The sequence below is a fragment of the Nestor notabilis genome, unplaced genomic scaffold (assembly GCF_000696875.1).
Source record: "Nestor notabilis isolate BGI_N333 unplaced genomic scaffold, ASM69687v1 scaffold1598, whole genome shotgun sequence".
In the NCBI taxonomy this organism is placed as follows: domain Eukaryota; kingdom Metazoa; phylum Chordata; class Aves; order Psittaciformes; family Psittacidae; genus Nestor; species Nestor notabilis.
In genome coordinates, this window is record NW_009938508.1 from 54,937 (window position 1) to 74,468 (window position 19,532).

Consider the following 19,532-nt stretch of genomic DNA (forward strand, 5'->3'; position numbering starts at 1 on the left):
AATTTTATTACCCTGAAAGGCATTATACAGAGGATATAATTTTGTCCAAATCTAGGTAAGGTTTTATTAAAGATCTTAAGTCTCTCAAAGCCTATTAATGTATAACTTACTTTTCCCAGTATTAAGTCTCTCAGGCAGGTGACAGGTCCAACTATTCTAACCATTCTGTTTCTTGCTGTAAATGGAGCTACTTACACGAAACAACTAGAATCAACTAATTTTTTGACACTTGTCTGTTGAGAAAGATTTGGGTATATTTGAAATTTATTTCAGTGGTCAAAGTTTGCTAGTAGCTAATCAGGATTAATTTTTCAAACTGTATGAAATACTCTCTTTGGCATTGTAAATCCATTGCTATATCTGGGACTAACTTTAAACAAATGATTGATAGTTTACTAACCAATCTACTTTTATGTCTCATCCCTCATCCAAAAGGGTTTTTCAGATATCTATTATGGGACTACATACACACTGGAGGAACCAAGTGCAGAACTAGACTCTATAACCACTGTGTAAAACGAAGTTATATTGACTTCTATGAGAACTCTGCTTGCAGCAGGCTTGTCAAAGTCCATCAATAATGAAAAGATTAATTTCTAAAGAGATTATTTTTAATGAAATATTGAAATCATTGACCTCTTATAAGGGGCAAAAAGAAATATGATCATATATGCTGTCCTTGACAGATACATATATCTCTCAATAGGTCTTTTGTCATATATGAAGAGAAATATACGGCTCATAGAAAGAATAAGATGCGATAAATAAAGCTATAATTTGATTCTCCTTCTAAGATAATCTGAAGAGCAGCATAAAAGAGGTCATATGATCTATTTCTACAAAACCATTTATCATCCAGTAATGTCTTTGCAAAATTGTTTACCCATTCAAGTATCTTCAGGAGATATGTCACCATACTTGCATATACTGTAAGTCATTCCAACATTTATAAAACAACACTGATGGACAAAAACACCAAAAACACCCATAAATATTAAAAGAAGCTCAACAAACTTGACTATCAAGTAGTTAAAAAATTGTTGATCTTTACATTACACATTAATTCCATGTTGTCCAAAATCTTTCTTTGAATGGAAGTTGTCGAGTTTTCAGGGTTTTCTGTAGGTCATCATAATCTTGTGTATCCACCTGGAATAATATGAGACCCGAACAAAAATCCCAGGATGATTTCGAACAGCACATCCACGGCCAGGAACAATGACACCAACTACTATCTTCAGTCTGTTTTGTTCACAAACCAAAGGACCACCATAATCTCTCTAGGAAACAATAAACATAAAGAATGTCACTTCTCAAAATACTTCAGTACACAGCTTTCACCTGTCTCCTACTGACTGGTGTCTTTTGGGGGTGACCTAGCTCAATGAACAGGCAATAGAGTTAGTCTTGCCATAGGACAAAAAACAACTTCCAATATCTTTTCCACAGCCAGAATTTAGGAGAACCAATGCCAAGGCTGGCCTTTAATCTCTGATTGCCTCCCATTCAAATTAAACCCCGTGATGCATCTTTCCATGTGATTCTAGTGACTTCAGACTACCAGAACTTATTGTCCTCTTTCAGCTACTTGCAAGCATGGTATTTGTTTATGTGCATATAAATCAGATAAGCTGAAAGTGAGTTGACTGATAAACATTTGTGTTATGGTAAAAGACTTTGCATCAAAGACTACTGACAGAGCCAGGTTAATATACTTGTCAGGCAATCACCTTGCAAGGCACTAGAATAAGAATCTATGTATACTAATAAGAAGAGGGGAGAATTCCAAACATAATAAAAAATAATATTTTGTAGGCATAATTTTGAGACATAACTTGTTAAAATGCTCTTGTTCATTATTCTGAGTGAAGGAGACATCTACGCACCAGTACACGCAGTCAGAGAAATTTTGGAGTATGGTTAAGTCAGATCTAGCTCTTATTTAGGACTAAAATACATTGTTTAAATTAGATTAAAACAGTAACTTAGATACATTCACATAGATCTGGGACAACATAGACACTATGTTCAACATAGACACTGCAGCTTTTACCCAGGCAAAACATATACTGAACCTAGCAAACTGTCTGCAAAACTAGACAGTAAATGTCCATATCAGATAGCGAGACATTGTTTCAGAAAATAAACCTGACAATTAGCATTGTATTCTCTCCGGATCACCAGAGAAACAACAATGCTTGACCTTTATTTTGTTTAGGGTTTTTTTCCTGGATGACTGCAGATTAGTTCCCACATGAGCAATGAACTATGTCAGTACCGTCAGAGCAGCTCATAAAACACTTTCAGGAGTGGAGTTTCACCTGCCAATCTGATTTTGTTTCTCTGCCTGTTCTCTGCTGAGGAAAGTAGCTTCAAAGGGGAACTCAGGGAGCAGGAAACCATGCAGTCATTAAGACTGATTGCTAATATTAATTCAGTCCATTTCTTCCAGCAGGGGAAAACAAAGTGCAGGATCCCCAGCAGACTTCCATGCAGATGTTTCATTTATAAGCCTTGACATATCTAAGAGCTCACTTATGATTAAATATTTGATTTGATATTTTGAAGAAAATACTTTGCAATAACAAAATGATCATGTGGAATACTAATAAATGGAAGAGGCTTCAGCCTGTTGAAGAACTCAGTTCCCCATCATGTGGTAGTACTCTTGGGTAGAGAAAATTTTCACTACTTGATTAAAATCTGTATTAGGTAAATCATCTATCCCAGATACTAAATGCATAATAATGTTCATGAGTGTCCTCCTGCTATCTATCAACTTATCAGGATGATATTACACATGAAAAATTGTATCTTTCTGTAATAAACGATTTACAGCATTTCTCCTAGATGTCTTTTCTCCATCATCAAATCTAGTCCCAGGCAAAACAATATTGAACTATATAGTTTCACTGAAGTAGTTCTGCTGTCCTCACTGATATGTTGCTCAGGTTTGATTAAGGAGACCAAATGCTCCACCCTTCTGACTAATACTGAACCTCAAGACATTTTTTGATCTTTCTCCTTCCTTTATAACTTTATGAACACTGTTGAGCAATGACTTTTCTGTACTTTGCATGCAAGTCCTCATCTAACTAAACAGTTAAATTTGCCCCATCTTTTTCTTTCTGCTCAATCAAAATATGCTGCTGTTTCTAGCACCCAGCCCTTTGTAACCCTTATTATACCAACACAAATTTGTCTTAGTCTAGCAAAGTGTTTAGTCATGTGAGTATATTTAACATTAATGCAAATCTTTTGCTGGTGTGGTGGTACAGTGAGATTGAAGCAAAGGAGCCTTTTTCTGCAGAAAATAGGTCACTAGAAACAAATAATTTTCCTATGCAAGAGATTAAAAGCATTTTTGTATGTGTGTGTGTAAAAGTTCTATGCAGAGAGGATAATTGTAAAAAAAACCTCCAGGAAATTATTTCTGGGAAAGAAACAGCCAGGCTGATGACTCCTAAGAATTTATTAGGAAATGTAATATTTACCTCACAAGGCCCAGCACCAATGGTTTCAGCCACAGCACAGATTTCTGACTCATTCACAGTGATCTTCCCTTTGAGATATTGGTTGCATTTCTCATTTCCCAAAATAAACAGGTTTGCTACTCGGAGAAGGCCATCATAGTTAATTACTAGGATTGAAAAGAGAATGAAAACTTTATTCTATTTTAAGGGAAAAAAAAATGAAGATTCAGTCTGTGTTACAAGTTACTCATGTAACTTCAGTTATTGTACTTTCTCACCAGTACTTGAATTTATTGTCCATTCCCATTTTTATCATGCATTTGTCTTTTGGATTTCTGATATTTGCTACAAATGAGATTTGCATTAAATTTTTTTGGTGGGCATATCTGCTCAGTTCTCTCAAGATATCTGGGGAAGTTTTTTGCATTAGAAGAAAAGGCTAGGTGCCGGAGCTTACTCTACTGTTCACCACCAGCTTGCCTTGTCACATCACAGAAATCAGAAAAAGTGAGCTGAGAATGTTGTCACTCCCATCAGCAGAGTGAGGATTTTTCTCCCTGCTTCAAACACAAGTTAGTGTGTAAAAGTGCCTGCCATGGCCTAGGGAAGGACGTGTGACTTGAAAAATACTGTAACAGAGCATAGTTTTTCTAATTCTGTGCTGGCTCAGCTACACTGAATGACTTTGTGCCTGCAAGGGCAGAGCCACAGCCTTGTGCAATCTCCATTCATCAGCGTGAAGGTCAGGAAGCAGGAGCCCTGTGGAGCTTACTCTTGTTCTACATGTCGAAAGACAAGTCTGTACAAGCTGCAAAGATAAATAAAGGGCCTAGACTTGCCCGTTCTCTGCATAGCCATCAAAAGAAAACAAGCTTGCCCTTCACTGCCCTATTACCCCGTTTTCTTGAAAAAAAATGGATGTAACACTTACTCCTTTCCTGACTGGGATGCTGTGAGGATTATAATACGTAATGCATAAGATAATATAGCACAAAGTCCTTGGATGACAGATGTTATGTATTCACTGCGTTATGTAACTCCACAGCATTTCAAATTCCTTATCAGTTCTAGTAAGCCAAGCTTTCCTGCAATGCTGCACCGTGCTCCCGCCTGACTTCCCTGTCCCCCTGACAGCCATTCCCTGCAAAGGATGGCTAATATGGCCATGCTGGGAACATCAAATCTAGTCATCTGAGAAAGGGCTGGTACAGACTACTTGCCACCCACAAAGAAATGCAGAGTAATGGCTACAAGGAAGAGAGCCTCCAAACTACAGTCTAGTTTCTGCTCTGCTTCCAGGAGAGCATGAATATGTTGCTGCTGCTTACTCAGGGTGTGTGGCAAAATGAAATTTGAGCACAGCAATTATTGTAGTAATTATTGTCAACTGGCAGCTATTAACTTTATCATCAACACATAATTAGGCAAATATAGTATTTACCAGGCTAAATAAATGTCTGTTCTCCCACAGTTTTGTATTTACTTCACAGAAAACCTGTGTTTAATAAGCATTAGTAAGGTTGCAAAGTCAATTACTAAAAAGTTAGGAAATGCCAGACTTCGGGCTGCCTGTGCATCCTTAGTTCAATGTCTTTGTGTATGTTAATTATGTCTTTGATTACGTGACCCTGTATTAGTTTTTCCACAGGGTGGCCTGCTTTGGGATCCAGAAAGACTGCTCAAGTAAATGAAGTGGAATTTTTCAAAAAAGGGTTAAAACTCTGCAAAATAATTTTGCCATATTTTTTAAACATGTAGAACAATATATTTCTTTATTTCATTCTTCAAAATGTTTGAATCATTTTGCCTGTCAATTAAACAAACAAAAAAAAAGGTGGACTAGAGAAAATATTTAATATTAAATGATCTTCAGTAAAATGCTCAAAGATTTACAAAATTGGAAAAAAAATGTAACTTGCATTCTACAACAAAAACTGTCGCACAACCATGGCATCAGGCAATACCAGCAGTCTCACCTATAATGACAAGAGGAAGTAAGCTGTCAATGTATTCATTTAGTGTTTAAAAATAGTTTCTTACATCCAGTGTATCCCCATCCATAAACACTGCAACTGGTCTTCTCTGGAATGGTACATCCAGAAATGGGCAATCGGATTATTTCTACAAAATTTGTCAATATGGCAGGTCTGAAAGGAGAAGACAAATAATAGATACAATGGATTTTACTTAACCTTTTAAAATGTATCTTAAAAATAACTTTAACACCAATCAAAACTTGTGCTAATTCTTTTCCTTTTCCATCTTTGATAGATTCTTCTACCTATTTTTTGTGCTACAGCTGTTAACTGTCAAAAGAGTTCTTGAAATGCTGTCAACACTTTTGTGCTATTTAACTTGGGTTTTCATCTTAAAAGTAAGTAATGATGGCATTTTATTTGAATATACAGTTTTGCTAATATGGAAAAAGTTTGAAAGTTCATATATACACAAGGATCTCAGTTACAATCTGGTGCTTACTCTATAAATTAAGACCGTATAGTAGTGAATTGTTATTTACAAAAAACCTAACAAAATGACAAACAAATCAAAGCAAAAAACCCTTCTAATAAACCTAAACTTGGTTATCTGGAAAAGCATATAGGCACAATTTTTCAGTAGTAACATCTGCTTCCTGATCAAGGTAGATGAACCTCCATTTCTGCATATACCAAGTAAAATTTCTTTCAATTGGAAGTTTATCCTATAGAGACATCATCCACAGTATCAAAGATAGTAGAGAACTGAATTTGCAAATCTTATTTAGAAAGAATCTCATTCTTTGGTTGAAAATTCTGGAACTCACAATAGTGGCTACTAACCTGCTAAGTTTCAGTAAGACCAAATCTGATCCTGCAGGGCCATATACCAACTGGGAGATGTTCAGAACTTGTCTATGCTTCTCCTCTCCCTTTCCTTTGATATTATGGACTCCAAGCCAGGCTTTGTAATCTTTCAAATCTTTGTACCTAAATGAGACAAAGTTGGTTACAATTTTGATGAGCATATAATAAAATAACTAAAAAAACTCTGTTTAAAATGCTAGAAGATCTTAACTTATACTCTTCACCAGAAATGGGTTTATGCTGCCAATTTCTATTCCAAAATCAACATGCTCTGATGTAAGCTTTTGGTCTGAAGCTGCTACATAATTTTAACTATTACTAAAATCTAATTTTTGTTTCCTAATTGTATCTAAACATTTAGATCCTTGGACAGCATGGACCTTTGAATTTTTTGAGATTTGCCCAAGTTTTCTATTTTATTTTGTCCAGTTAAGCAGAAGCATGAGATTATTTTCATAAAGAGGCAATTGTCTAACCGTTACAGTTGGAAAACATATGTAGAATAGCAGAGCCCTTTTAGATTAACAACAATAATAACAGAAAATACGAAGGTCCCACTGGCCTTTTATATCAGAAAAGCAGCGTTAAAGCCAAACAGGAGAGAAAAAAGCTGCATTTAAGTTGAAGAAGTGTTGTGCTGGTAAATTCCTGAAAATAGATGTATTTCAATATTGCAAAACTACAGACTACTGTACCGAGAAGGGAAACACTGCCTTGCTGTTAGAACCCACTCTTCCTTTATCAAAGTACCTCCACAGACATGCTTATTCCTGGAGAGAAAAAAAAAAAAAAAAAAAAAGGAGAAAGAAATAAAAAAACATAAAAAAGAGGTAATAGTATGATTTTCTACATATTCCAAACATTTAAAGAATACTTTTGTTGCCCATGTATTTTTGCTGATGAAAAGTAGATGACTGACAGTCTGCAAAACATGTCTCCATCCCTTTGCCCTACAGTTTCAACACTTAAAGTAACATGAACTTGCAGATATTTAGTCCAATGTGTAAAAACCAAGAGGAAAGAGAAACTCAGTTACTCTGTTCATTTAGTGGTTTCAGAGCTGAATTTGTAATGAGACCTTATTTAAAAAAATAAAATAAAAAAAAGGCAAGCTAATTCTTTGTAATAGGAACTGGACTGAAACACTCAAGCAAGTCCCCAGACTGCCACCAGATGTAAACAACATTTGGTCATTATTCATGTAGGCATTATTCAAAGCATTGACCTCAAGGTGGAGAGTTGCTATTTGATTACAAGCCCGGTGAGATTTCTGTCCCCATGTATTTCAGTAGGAAACAATCTGCAATGTGTGACATCCTACATGTGATTATAGAAAACCTACAGCATAATATATCAAGTAAAATTAAAGCAATTAAACATGACAGTTCTTTGAAAAATAAAGACGACTGTGGAATGCAGATTAATTAGTTTCCTTCTTTCTGCCTCCAAAATCACATTTATTTTCTGCAGCTCTTTGGAAAGTGAATCAGAATTGTCAGCAATTCGGGAAAAGCTTAAAAATCTCAGAATTTATAAATTCAAATCACACAAATGCTCAAAGCTTTGAAAAGAACTGCTGGAAGGAGCCCAGACTCTATATGGAGTTCAAAGACAGCAGAATAACACAGATGCTTGCCTCCGTTAGTGTTTTTTTTTAATTGTATTTTGGTTGAGGAACAAAATATCTGATCCAAAAGGCTGGATTCTTTTTAAAATACAGAGTCTGCCCAGTTTTATTGCAAAGAAATGTCACAGTCAGGAGTATAAATGTATTCTTCCATGTTATCTTTGCATCACAAATTATCAAAATAAATTTATAAGATTGTATCCTCTGCTTTAGAAGATTGAATACTACACATGGGAATGTATTAAACTTACTATTTCATGTGGGACAAATCCAGAGCTGATTCCATGAAATAGATGAAATTAACCCAAATACACTTTAACTCACCTGATATCAGGATCTGGATTGAATATATAAGAAATTATGTCATTGATTAATTAAATATTTAGAGGTGGTCCTTGATTACCAAATATGAATATAAGTTTCTAGGTTTCACTAAGCCTTTACCATTCAGACATGGTAATTCCATTTTGAGGTGTGCAGTAGATTTGAGGTGTTCAAAAGTCCTGAAGATATTAAGATTTTGTTTCAGACAACATTCTATTTGCTTCCTTGGTAACAATACTAAATAAACCTACATTTTTATGCCCACATGTAATACTTAAAAATATATATTTTGCTGCTGGAATACTCCAAGAATTGCTTTTTTCAAAGAATCTGAAATCATTTAAACACACATCTACTTCATGGAATTTTGTTGCATAGCACAAAATCCAGGTTCAACTGCCTTAACATTAGTTATGTAATTTCTAGGCACCTGGATATAATTCACCTTACCTGTCTAAAGTTTCCTCAAACATCAAGGCTGCTTTAAAAGCAAGTGCAAAGATCAACTTTTCCAGGGAGTGATTCAGCCCACCTTTTTGGTTATTTAATCTAGGAATGGAGTGATGGTCCTTTAGAAATGTCTTTCTGGATCATCCATTACACTTCCAGAAAGGTCTAGTTCTGATTTGATCTCATAAGATTGCAAAGATCATCAAGAATGGGAAGGATCCTAGAATTTCTCTAGCAATGAAGCAGTGTAGAAAACAATTATTCCAATATTTCATTTAAGACCTGTTTTACATCATGGTTTTAAAAGAGTTGACGAATCATAGGGTAATAGAATTGAGTTGTACCTTAGTTTGCACCACCAGACAAAAAAAGGCTTGTGTTGGGTTTTTTTTTTGGTTTTTTCTTTTCATTATAGAAGATACAGGCCAGATGCATGAGATGATAAATTTATGATTCACACTTCCAGCTGATGAGTTATGAACCAGATTAATGAACTTAAGAAACAGTAATATGTGTTCTGGCTTTTACACAGTAGCAACTTAAGATCTGCCATAATGTGATACACATTTCCAGCTGTACATGTTAGGGTCTTAGAGAATTAAAAGGATTTCCTTATAGCTCCTACTTTTAATTGCATGCAATGGTATGAACAGAAAGCTAAATTTGACATGGGTATAAATCCTGAATCCAACACTTCTCAACTAAAAGCACTGTTGTTGAAGTGAAAATATTTATCTGAACTCATTTTTTTTGTAACAGTTTCTAAAATAAACAGTTTAGTACTGGATGCTAAGCCAATGTTATGAAAAGGTTTGCAGCAGCTAATCAAAAGAGCAGAATGCTATGAATGCTTCACAAGCTCATGTGTGTAAGTTAGTGATAATGAACATGTAAATATTTCACTGACAGAGTGTATACTACAAAATCACCTGATGTTCCAGAAATGCTGATTTTCTGCTTTTACAGAATTTAACTGCACTCTAGAAGCATTCTTATTATGGCTGGTTCTACGGTTCCAAAACCAATATCTTAGTACATGTATTGTCTTTCTAATCAAAGTTATAGTTACCTGTATGTCAAGCTAACCACCCATCCTTCGTTAGTTTGTGTTGGGATCCCATTTACAACTCTCAAATGTTTTGTTGAGGCACAAGGAATGGCAGTATCTGAAAGCAGGTCCAGAGATCACATTTTACTAAAAACAGCGGTAGGAAACCTGTACAGTTGCACATAAGGACCACAAGAAGGTCAATATTTATTATGGATTAACTTTCCTGCTCTAATGAAATAAATTTCTAGAGTATCAAAACTACTTCAATGAGGCTGGGTAAGTCTATAAAATATTCATTGGCAATAAAAAATACATATATTTAAATGTTGGGGTTTTTTTGTGATTTATATAGTTATACAGAAAACATTGTAAATCATTACCATATCTCACCACTGGCAAGACAGGATAGCGAGAATACCTAAGGAGTACAATAAAATTACGTTTTCCTCTTGCAAAAGCTATTTTTCCTAATCTGTATTTTTTTTTAAATCTTTAACTGATCTTTCTTTTGTTTCCCCGTGGTAAAGAAATGGCTAGTCTTAGAGGATACAATACATGCACTGCACAGTACATCTGCAGACTTACCATCCAAGCTGGTTGTAGTAGGAGTTGTATCCCCTTCACCTAGGCAGACACATAAGATAGCCATAATACAAAATTAAGACACATCTAACAATTGAAAAGGGTAAAAATAAACAGCAAATTACATACTGTAAATTTTAATAGTTCACAAAGTTTTAAATTCCAGTGATTCCTTTAATACTCTGCAAAAGCACAATTTAGTAAAGAAAGGCAGAATTTCATCCCAATAGAAGTATGTAAGAATTAAATATTTTGCAACAGGATTTTAAAGCATTTTACTTCTTGGCTGAATCCTGAATACATCAGACTGTCTATTATGGTCAACTTATATGTTTAATTAGTACTAGCAAATGCTGAAAAATGAAGTTGTGACTTATCTATAAGCTTTCAGGAAGCACTGGACTCATGTAATTAAATATAAACCAGATTTAATCAAAAAACCTTAATTTCCTTGAAAGCCTTTGAAACTTCAAAATTCCTTTCACCTTGTTATCAGCAAAAGCTTATCCTTATCATGGAATCATAGAACATAGAATAGTTAGGGTTGGAAAGGACCTTAAGATCATCTAGTTCCAAACCCCTGCCATGAGCAGGGACACCACACACTAAACTATGTCGCCCAAGGCTCTGTCCAGCCTGGCCTTGAACACCTCCAGGGTTGGAGCATTCACAACTTCCTTGGGCAACCTATTCCAGTGCTTCACCACCCTCACTGTGAAGAACTTCTTTCTTATATCTAATTTAAACTTCCCTTGTTTAAGTTTAAAGCCATTACCCCTTGTCCTACCACTAGAGTCTCTAATGAAGAGTCCCTCCCCAGAATGTGTTCCCAAAAATCTGGTTTGGTTGTTCCATCCAGTCCAAGTCAAAATACAGTTACAATGAGGTTGCTTAAACCTGGTTCAAATTTTTTGCCTTCAGCAAGTCTGCAGTGACCCAATACAAGTTAGAGGTACACCTGTAGCTACTGAAAATTTGCAAAGGTAAAATTTAAACAGTCTTATCCAACTAGATTTCCACCATCAAGCAAGTCTTTCTCTACCTCTCTAGAGGTATACATTTATACACATAGTTAAATTTCTATGTGTATGTATACACACGTGTATATGAGTATGCACATGTATATGCATATCTACACATGTATACAGAGAGAGAGAGAGAGAGACAGAGAGAGAATGCCATTTGAAGAGACCAGCTAAAGGCATCAAGTGAGTACATTTGGGAACTGCCAGCATTTCATCTGTACTGGTTGAGCTGGTTATCAGTACCTAAGTGAGCTACTAGTAGTAACTCATAGTAATATGAGTTACAATTGTAAAACAGACAAATTCTGAGTGAATAAAATTTCTGTTTTTTCAGCTGTTGTTCTTTATCTGCATTGACAGGAACAACCTTTTGTAGTTTGTTTACTCTTCACATAGATGCCAAAATATCACCTGAGACTTCATATATCATCTCTTAGAGATGCTGCAGTTCAGACTATGAGGAAACATAGCAGATTGCTGCTAGGAATAAACGTAACATTATCCTTAACCTCTAGAGATCACAGACATGCATCCAAAAGCCTGATTTACCATTTAATTGTTCTCTCAGGATATACAGCACAACGATTTAGAAATAAGAATTGAAGAGAAAAAAAAATAATATAAATGAGAATTGCACATTTTTCAGCATAAACCTATCCTTTTCCACTGAACATCAGCTTATTACTGAATTCCCCAGGATCTTTAATTCTGTTTATTTAAGCTATTTAGATTTTAACATGCAACTTTGGAGGCGTGATGTTCCTAATTCTTGCCAAGAATTAAATCATCCCATAAACATCGAAAAGCAGAATCTAATCTATATAGCACATATACACTTCAGCATATATATAGTGAGTTATCCTAACTTTACAAACAAATACAGATCACACAAAGAGTCTGTGAAGCTTGTAGCACAGAAGATAACTGTCTCTGGGTTTCTTAAGGCCACAGCCAACATGCTGACCACTAGACAACTCTTTGTCTCCATCCAGCACTCATTCAATAGCTAGATCTGTTGGAAAATGTTTAACCATCTGCAATAGCCCTTTTATGCTCCTGCTGCATAAATAAGCCTTGAAATCTCGAAGCTGTTCAAGGAAAATGACCCCTTGTTCATATATTGCACAAGCAGCTTCTGTGCGTTCCTTCTCAGTTATGCACAATTGATTCTTGATAGAATCACACATTATCTGCTGTCACAAGTGACACTACAAAGGTATGCCTAAGCATGTGACACCACATCTTCACTGGGACTGCACAGTTGACAATGCCTGAGGCATACCAAGTACTCACATCGAGAAATAGGGCAGTAATCCCAGGGAACTAGGGGATCATCTGTGTAACACCAGGGACCATGAAAATCATCATCTGGATTGCGGCAATAGTTTTTCTTCAGTTTACTAACATCTGGTTCTCTGAATATTTGTATATGCCTACAGGGAAAAAAAAATTCAAAGTGCTGAAAAGCTTTATACTATAGCCCAAATTTTCAAAGGTTAAATGTTTCTTTGCTCCACATTGTAATATTAGCTGATTGAGAAGCCTACAGGTCAGGGTTTAGGGCTGGTTAAAATCAAAGGGAAGATGAGACTCTAACATTTGCTGGATCTGGGTCCAAGTTTCCTCTGGTCGATATTATAAGCTCTGTGTCCACTGGACAACTGGGAGGTTTACTGATCTCCCATTAAAGCTAAAATCCCTGGATACCCTCAGGAGGGATCATTACACTGATTAAGAGTGTATGTGTTGCCCATAGTAAATCTGCAGGCCTCTCTGGGACCACAGGTACCTTCTGTCTCGATTTACCACTAACACAAGGGATCACTGAGTCTACAGAGAAAGGTGAATCTTAGGCAAAGTAAAGACAAACACAAGAAAGCTAACCAGACTGAGCAGCAGGCAAGGAGAAGGATGAATGGCTCAGACAAACTGCAGCAATAGGTCCCCTAAATTTCAAACCTACATGAGGCACTTTTAAAAGTGAAACTTGGGGATGAAAATTTGAAGGAGAGAAAGCTGTTTATTTCTGGCTTGTCAGACAGAAGCATATAGGCTTCCTAAGTTACAGCTGCACTGATCTTTTAGTTCATAACCAGCCATGCATGCTGCCTCTAGTACACCCATAACTAGAGTAACTGCTGCAGTGAGACAGGTAACTCCCCAAAGAAGTTCTCAGATGGAAAATTTGTGGGAGTAAGAGAAGAAAGGCTGATCTGTACTCAAAACTGTATGAATGTAATTGCAAAGTATCCAGTCTCATTCACAGCTAACTGAAAACTTACTAGAGCTCTCAGAAGTCACGATCTCAAACCTCTTCCTCCCTTACGTGGACAGCATTCTGGAATATGTATTCTGCCTCTGGCCCTGGGACAGCCAAATTCCAGAAGGCAATATGCTGGGCACTATGACTGTGACAATCATGAGCACTAACTCAGCAAGTACAAAGGTAATACTGAAATAATCACATCTACTTCAGAAACTAAAGGAAAATGAAGGGAAAACTTCTTCCATCTGAGCCACTAATGTGTGTAATATCTCATACATTGAAAATTTTGATGAACCTCTGTCTTTGTGTGGTACCTGGAAGTCCTTGTTCTCATCACTTGTTGAGACAACTATTCTGAACCAGCAGACAGCACACAGTTGAAAAAGTCTTGGAAACTCACAACTTCTTTTGTACGTACTGCTGATTCATTTTTACATTAACAAATAAGGTAACTTGTCATTTCCACTACTTGAATATGATAAACAACAGAATTTGCAAGTTCTTTTCATGTCATGTCAGTATCATTAGATCATAATCTCAAGATTCAATTTCATGCAGCAAAGGAACTTAGGTAGTTTAAAGTCCAAACTCCTGCTTCAAGCAGCATGAGCTATGAGATCAGACTGATGAGATAACAGTTTCCTACTGCATTCATGCTATTCTCTCATCGAACAAAACTTACAAGGACAAAGATGGGGTAAACCAGGCCAGTAAACTAAACACTAAGAAACATCCCAAAGCCTGCAATTAGTGGTTAGCCCAAACAAAGACATGTTGTGCAATATATTTAAAGGGGGGAAAAAAAAAAAAAAGATACTGAAAGCTCCAGGGCATAAGGGGCTATTTTGGAACCGCTGCAGAAGAAAAAGAGATGCCATCTGGAGGCAGTATTTATTCAGGACTCACTGAACCATCTCTTTCTCTTTCTTATGTACACACCTACGTAAGTCTTCAATGTTCTTGTCCCATGTGGAGCAAGTTAGCCCAAATCTTGTTTTGGATAGATTCCCCATGTAACTCTTTCCATTGCCACGATAACAATCTGAATAAAGATGTTGAGACAAAAAGAAGTGGAAGGTGATTGTGCAACATTAAAAAGAAAACTTCATTTCCATCAGTAATTCAAATAATTAAAGACAAGTGTTATATTTAGCAAACACTATACAGTATAAATCAGTCAACTGTATAAATCAAATCAGAAAGAAAATGGGAGAAAGTTTTCACAGTTAGATACATAATGCCCTGCTTGAGGCCCTCATTCCCAAAACAGTAGCATTTTAAACTTGGTCTTACTTAGATAAACTGGGAAAATTTCTTTCATAAATAGTTTATGGTTAATTTAAAAGGGTCACACAGAATATTCTAAAAGTTGTCAGGAGCAGCTGTATACAAAACAAAGCAAAAATGTCCCTCTACTCCTCCATCCTAAAAAACAGGCACTCAGCCTGTTTACAAAACCTTGCCTTTGTGTAGATTCTGGATACTGGCAGCAGTAGAAAATTCTAGACTTAAAATCTACTTTGGCAAAACAAAAAAATCAACATGATTTTAATGTAATTCAGAAACTTGCCTGTTCACTCCAGCAGAAGTCATGTTTAATTCATAAGCTTTTATCACAAGCCTTTTTGAGACTTTTCAAGAGGATTATTTAAAATGATCACTACTATAAAGACTTTTGTATAAAGTATTTCATTTCATATTCATCGGTATTTTTACTTTTGGATAATTGATACTTTGCAAAAAACACAAAATGAAAGAAAAAGTTTAATCCTTTCTGTGACATAACTTTTGCAACTGCAACTCTTTCAAATTTTAAGGCAAAAAATGGCTAGAATTTAAAGATGGAGATCTTAATGCAGCCTAATGTAGGGTCATAGGTCTGATGTCTTAGCTCAGTTTATGCTAAGATTGACATCAGTTCTCAGGATGCAATAGTACTCCTTAGAGTATTACCAAGACCACATGGGAAAAACATTTGCCTGAAGACTTGGAGTGGACTTTACAGGCAGAGACAACAGCTTGAATCTAAGAGGTTATATGGGAAGTCCAATGTGTTGGTTGCAGCTCAATATCTTTTAGCCAAGGAGGTACATGGAAAAAAATACATTTAAAAAATTGCTTTTGGTGGCCTCATATGCAATTATAAATAGACTGTAAATCAAGGAAATTGTCTCAAATCTGGGAAAAGGGCTTTCAAACTAAGAAAGGTCAGACAGTGGAGCAGATCTCCACTTAATGTAAAATGGATCTCCACTTTGTATAAAATGGCACCTTGTCTAAAAATCAGATCCAATAACAAATCTTTGCTGCAGCTTTCCCTGTTGGAATTGAAACATGAACTGAGAAATGAATCTCATTTACACCATGATGAATCCCAAATATGCAAATAAAGCTAAAGCAGAACTACACAGGTGTAATACAGATGTACTGAGACCAGCTTCTCTAGTTTTCAAGCCTGCCTATCTGCCATTTGGAACAGTACAGCATTCACTTAAAATCATGTTATCGACTTTCCCCTCTGTTACCTTGTTCATTTGATACATCACACTTAGGAATCTGGGAGCAATAACCAACACGGATGTTTGGGTCAGTGGTAAAACACCACGGTGATTCAGATCCATCTGGATTTCGGCAGTAGTTCTCCCTCAAATCCCTATAAAAATAAATATGTTAGCTCACAACAGGGATAACCTAAACCCACTGATGCATTCTATTGCTTTTTATCAGGAATTAACAATAATCTAGATTCCTTTAGGTCTGTGTATTACTGATCAGTGTCAAGTGCAAGGAGATGAGGAACCAGTAAGAACACAGTGTCAAGAAAAAAAGTAAATGTAATACGAATATTGTTATGGGAATTAATTTTCAGTGGACCTATGTTTTGACTGGATATAAGATTTCATTTGAAGATTAAAAATGTTTTTAATATAGCTTATTTTTATTCAGGATTCTCCGTCAAAATTTGCATGCAAGCTGACATTGGATACACCTGCAATCCATTACAAGTGCTTTTAAATACAAACATTACCAAAGTGCTTAAAATTCCCTGTACTTTGAATGGTTCTGCTGAGTTTAGAAAAACAGAATCCTGTAGACTGTCAGTAATTCACTTAAGAAACTGAATCTTGGAACATAAAAAGAAGTCTGTAGAAATTCTATACAGCTGTTACCTTTAAAGTAAAAGTCAGTCACAAGGGAACATCTTTAAATGTCTCTTGCAGCTCGCATGAAATAGTCAAACCTCTTAAATGTAAGTTTTATTTTCCTATCTCCATATCTCTGTACATCTCCATATTTCACTCTATTTTTCCATCTTCAGCCCTTACCGATAACAGACTATGGAAAAAATGGGCCTAATACTGTAATTCTTACTCATTTGAGTTTCAAACAGTTGAAGCAGTGAATCTGTTGATTTTACTCATGTAGCATTGGCTGAGTAAACAGTACTAATATTTTTAGCCTCTCTACACTGATAGGAACATTGTTAAAACTGCGCTAGGACCTAATACTGCAGCAGCGCTACCCAGGTACAGCACAATATTAAGTGGTATTTTGTCTGAGAAAAACCTGTGGGATCAGGCTTAAACACTAACTTCCACGTAAATTCAAGGTGGTTCTGAGATTGACAGAGGAGGCTCAGGATCAGTCCTATTTTCCATTACAATGATGATTGTTACATTTTCAGTACATGTGTAAAAGTGCACAGTGCTTGATCAATAAACTGAACAATAACAGTGAAAGAATTAAGACAACAAAGCTGTTTTGCTCAAATAAGCTATTGTTAGGTTGATAATGTGAACTCAGACTGGAATCTTTTATTTATTTTGAAAGTCTGATACCATTAAATTCCAGAACAAGCCCAAACTGATATTTAGCCATCGATAAAGACATTTAGCACAAGCCAGGTATTGTGTCCATGCTGGTCAGCTAGGTTTCCTCTATGCTCAGTGAAATAAGGACTGAAAGAGCATGATTAAGCTAACTGTATAAAGAAATAGATTATTCACTTCCTGAGAGTTTATGTACTGTACAGAGAGGTTAGATGATCAGTGGTCCTTCAGGTAAAAACAATTGTCTCCATGTAAGTACCTCTAGTAATGAGACAGAAAAAGGATTAAAAAGATAGAAAATGTCAAGTGTTACCAAGAAGATTATACTTGGGTAGCATTTAGGACATATTAAATTAAAGTCAGTAATGAAAGTGAGAACAAATACTTACCCTCATGAAAGAAAAACAATAGTATGTACTAGCACTACTGGGATTCAGGTCCCAGTCTGGAAAGTATCCGTACACTTCACAGTCAATTAAACTATAGTGATCATATATTTGAAAAGAAAGTTCATAAAAAAACCTCTACAGTTTCACACAAGTTCATCTAGAACTAATATTTTGATATCCCATTTGATTTTCCCGTATTCAAATGTTTTTCAGCATCAGCAAGCAGAGTGAAAGCATCAGATCACAGAGAAAGGACAGGAATCATATAGTCTACTTTGGTGGCATGAATTCTCAAACCTTTGAAAACTAAGCTCTGTTCCCACTGCAGTAACACCCACATGTCTCTACTCACTTGCACTTGAAGTTCTCAGGAGTTATGTTATGCTGGTGAGGAAACTGGGAGTCCCACCGCTGACACTGGATCCCACTCCATATGGTGTTGACTGTGCCACGGTAACCCTCACCCTGTCCCTGTATGCATGTTGATGTCTCAGCTGCCACCTCCGTGCTGTTCACAACTCTGTCATCTGCAGACCCAGAGAAGAAGGGCTGTTTCATATGCTTAAGGCTGAGCCTGCCTTAGGATGTCATGTTTGAACTCTACATTGCAGTTAAAATCTTGGTATCTGGAGCTCTTTGGTGAAATTGACAATCTCATGTCTTTTACAAAATAATTTTTTCTTCTTCACACTTATAACTTCCATGAAATCAAAATAGGTGTTAGACCTTATGCTAGTTCATCCACTTGTAGGCAAAGATTCTCCAACATTTAAGGGCTTTTGGTTAGTGAGAGATCTTTCCTATGCTATATCTTTGAAGTTCAGGAGATATCCTTGGTTCTTTTTTTCATTCACTTAGCTTTATAAAAACTGAGTGGCCACCCATGTGCACACAGACATGTTAATACATGTTTTCAGGATTAAAACCCGATTGTTTTTCTCCAAAGAACTCCCAGAATATCAAGTCAAAGGGAAAAAGAAGCACATAAAAAAAAAGAGAAATCCTATTATAGAAGTGCTGAATCCTCCTTGAACTTTCTCTTTTTATGCCTCATAGTTAGAGAGAAAAAAAATTAAAAAAGCCCAGGTTTTGGAAATCAAAGATCAGTATTCTCTACAGACAGACAAATGTTTTAGACTAACAAATTCATCGGACTCAAGATCTTTTACAGATGTTGATATACTCTGCATTCATCCTGGTGTGGGCTGTCTTGAACCAAATTCAGAAAAATAGTGGTTTTTGAAATGACTCATTCACATAACTTGAAAGTCTCTTTTTATTTCTTATGCAATTTTTGTAATTGCAAATTAATAGCAGAGATATTGCATCAGATATATACAAAGTAGTACAAAAGTAAATACACTACAACAGCAATGCTTCTACAATATCCCAAAAAGCTCCTAACACAATATTTTTGCAAGTAACTACCCATCTGTTGGTAATGGCTATTGTTCACAACACTGATTTTATTAATTACCTTAAAAGTATTAGTTGTCAGCAATATGTTAATAAAGTTTTAAAATTAGTTTTCTTTGAATGCTCCAGTGATTAGAACAATATTTGTGTGCTACTCATAATATAGTTCATTCCTGGTAACTTGATCCAGTTCTATGAACTTGCAGAGAATATGGATCTTAAGGAAACCAAATGTCATAACAGATGGGTTCGGCTG

General features: G+C 35.9%; 1 protein-coding gene across 1 annotated transcript; it reads right to left on the reverse strand.

Annotated features, from left to right (window-relative positions):
• Nucleotides 1–205: 205 nt before the first annotated feature.
• Nucleotides 206–18,387, reverse strand: LOC104409459 (hepatocyte growth factor-like; the record flags this gene model as incomplete). Its single annotated transcript, XM_010019333.1, has 11 exons — nucleotides 206–1,280; nucleotides 3,495–3,640; nucleotides 5,514–5,620; nucleotides 6,293–6,439; nucleotides 7,012–7,086; nucleotides 9,787–9,883; nucleotides 10,354–10,392; nucleotides 12,669–12,808; nucleotides 14,581–14,683; nucleotides 16,167–16,294; nucleotides 18,213–18,387. Coding segments are annotated over 11 exons (1,328 nt in total), but the record flags the coding sequence as incomplete, so codon positions are not given.
• Nucleotides 18,388–19,532: the final 1,145 nt, after the last annotated feature.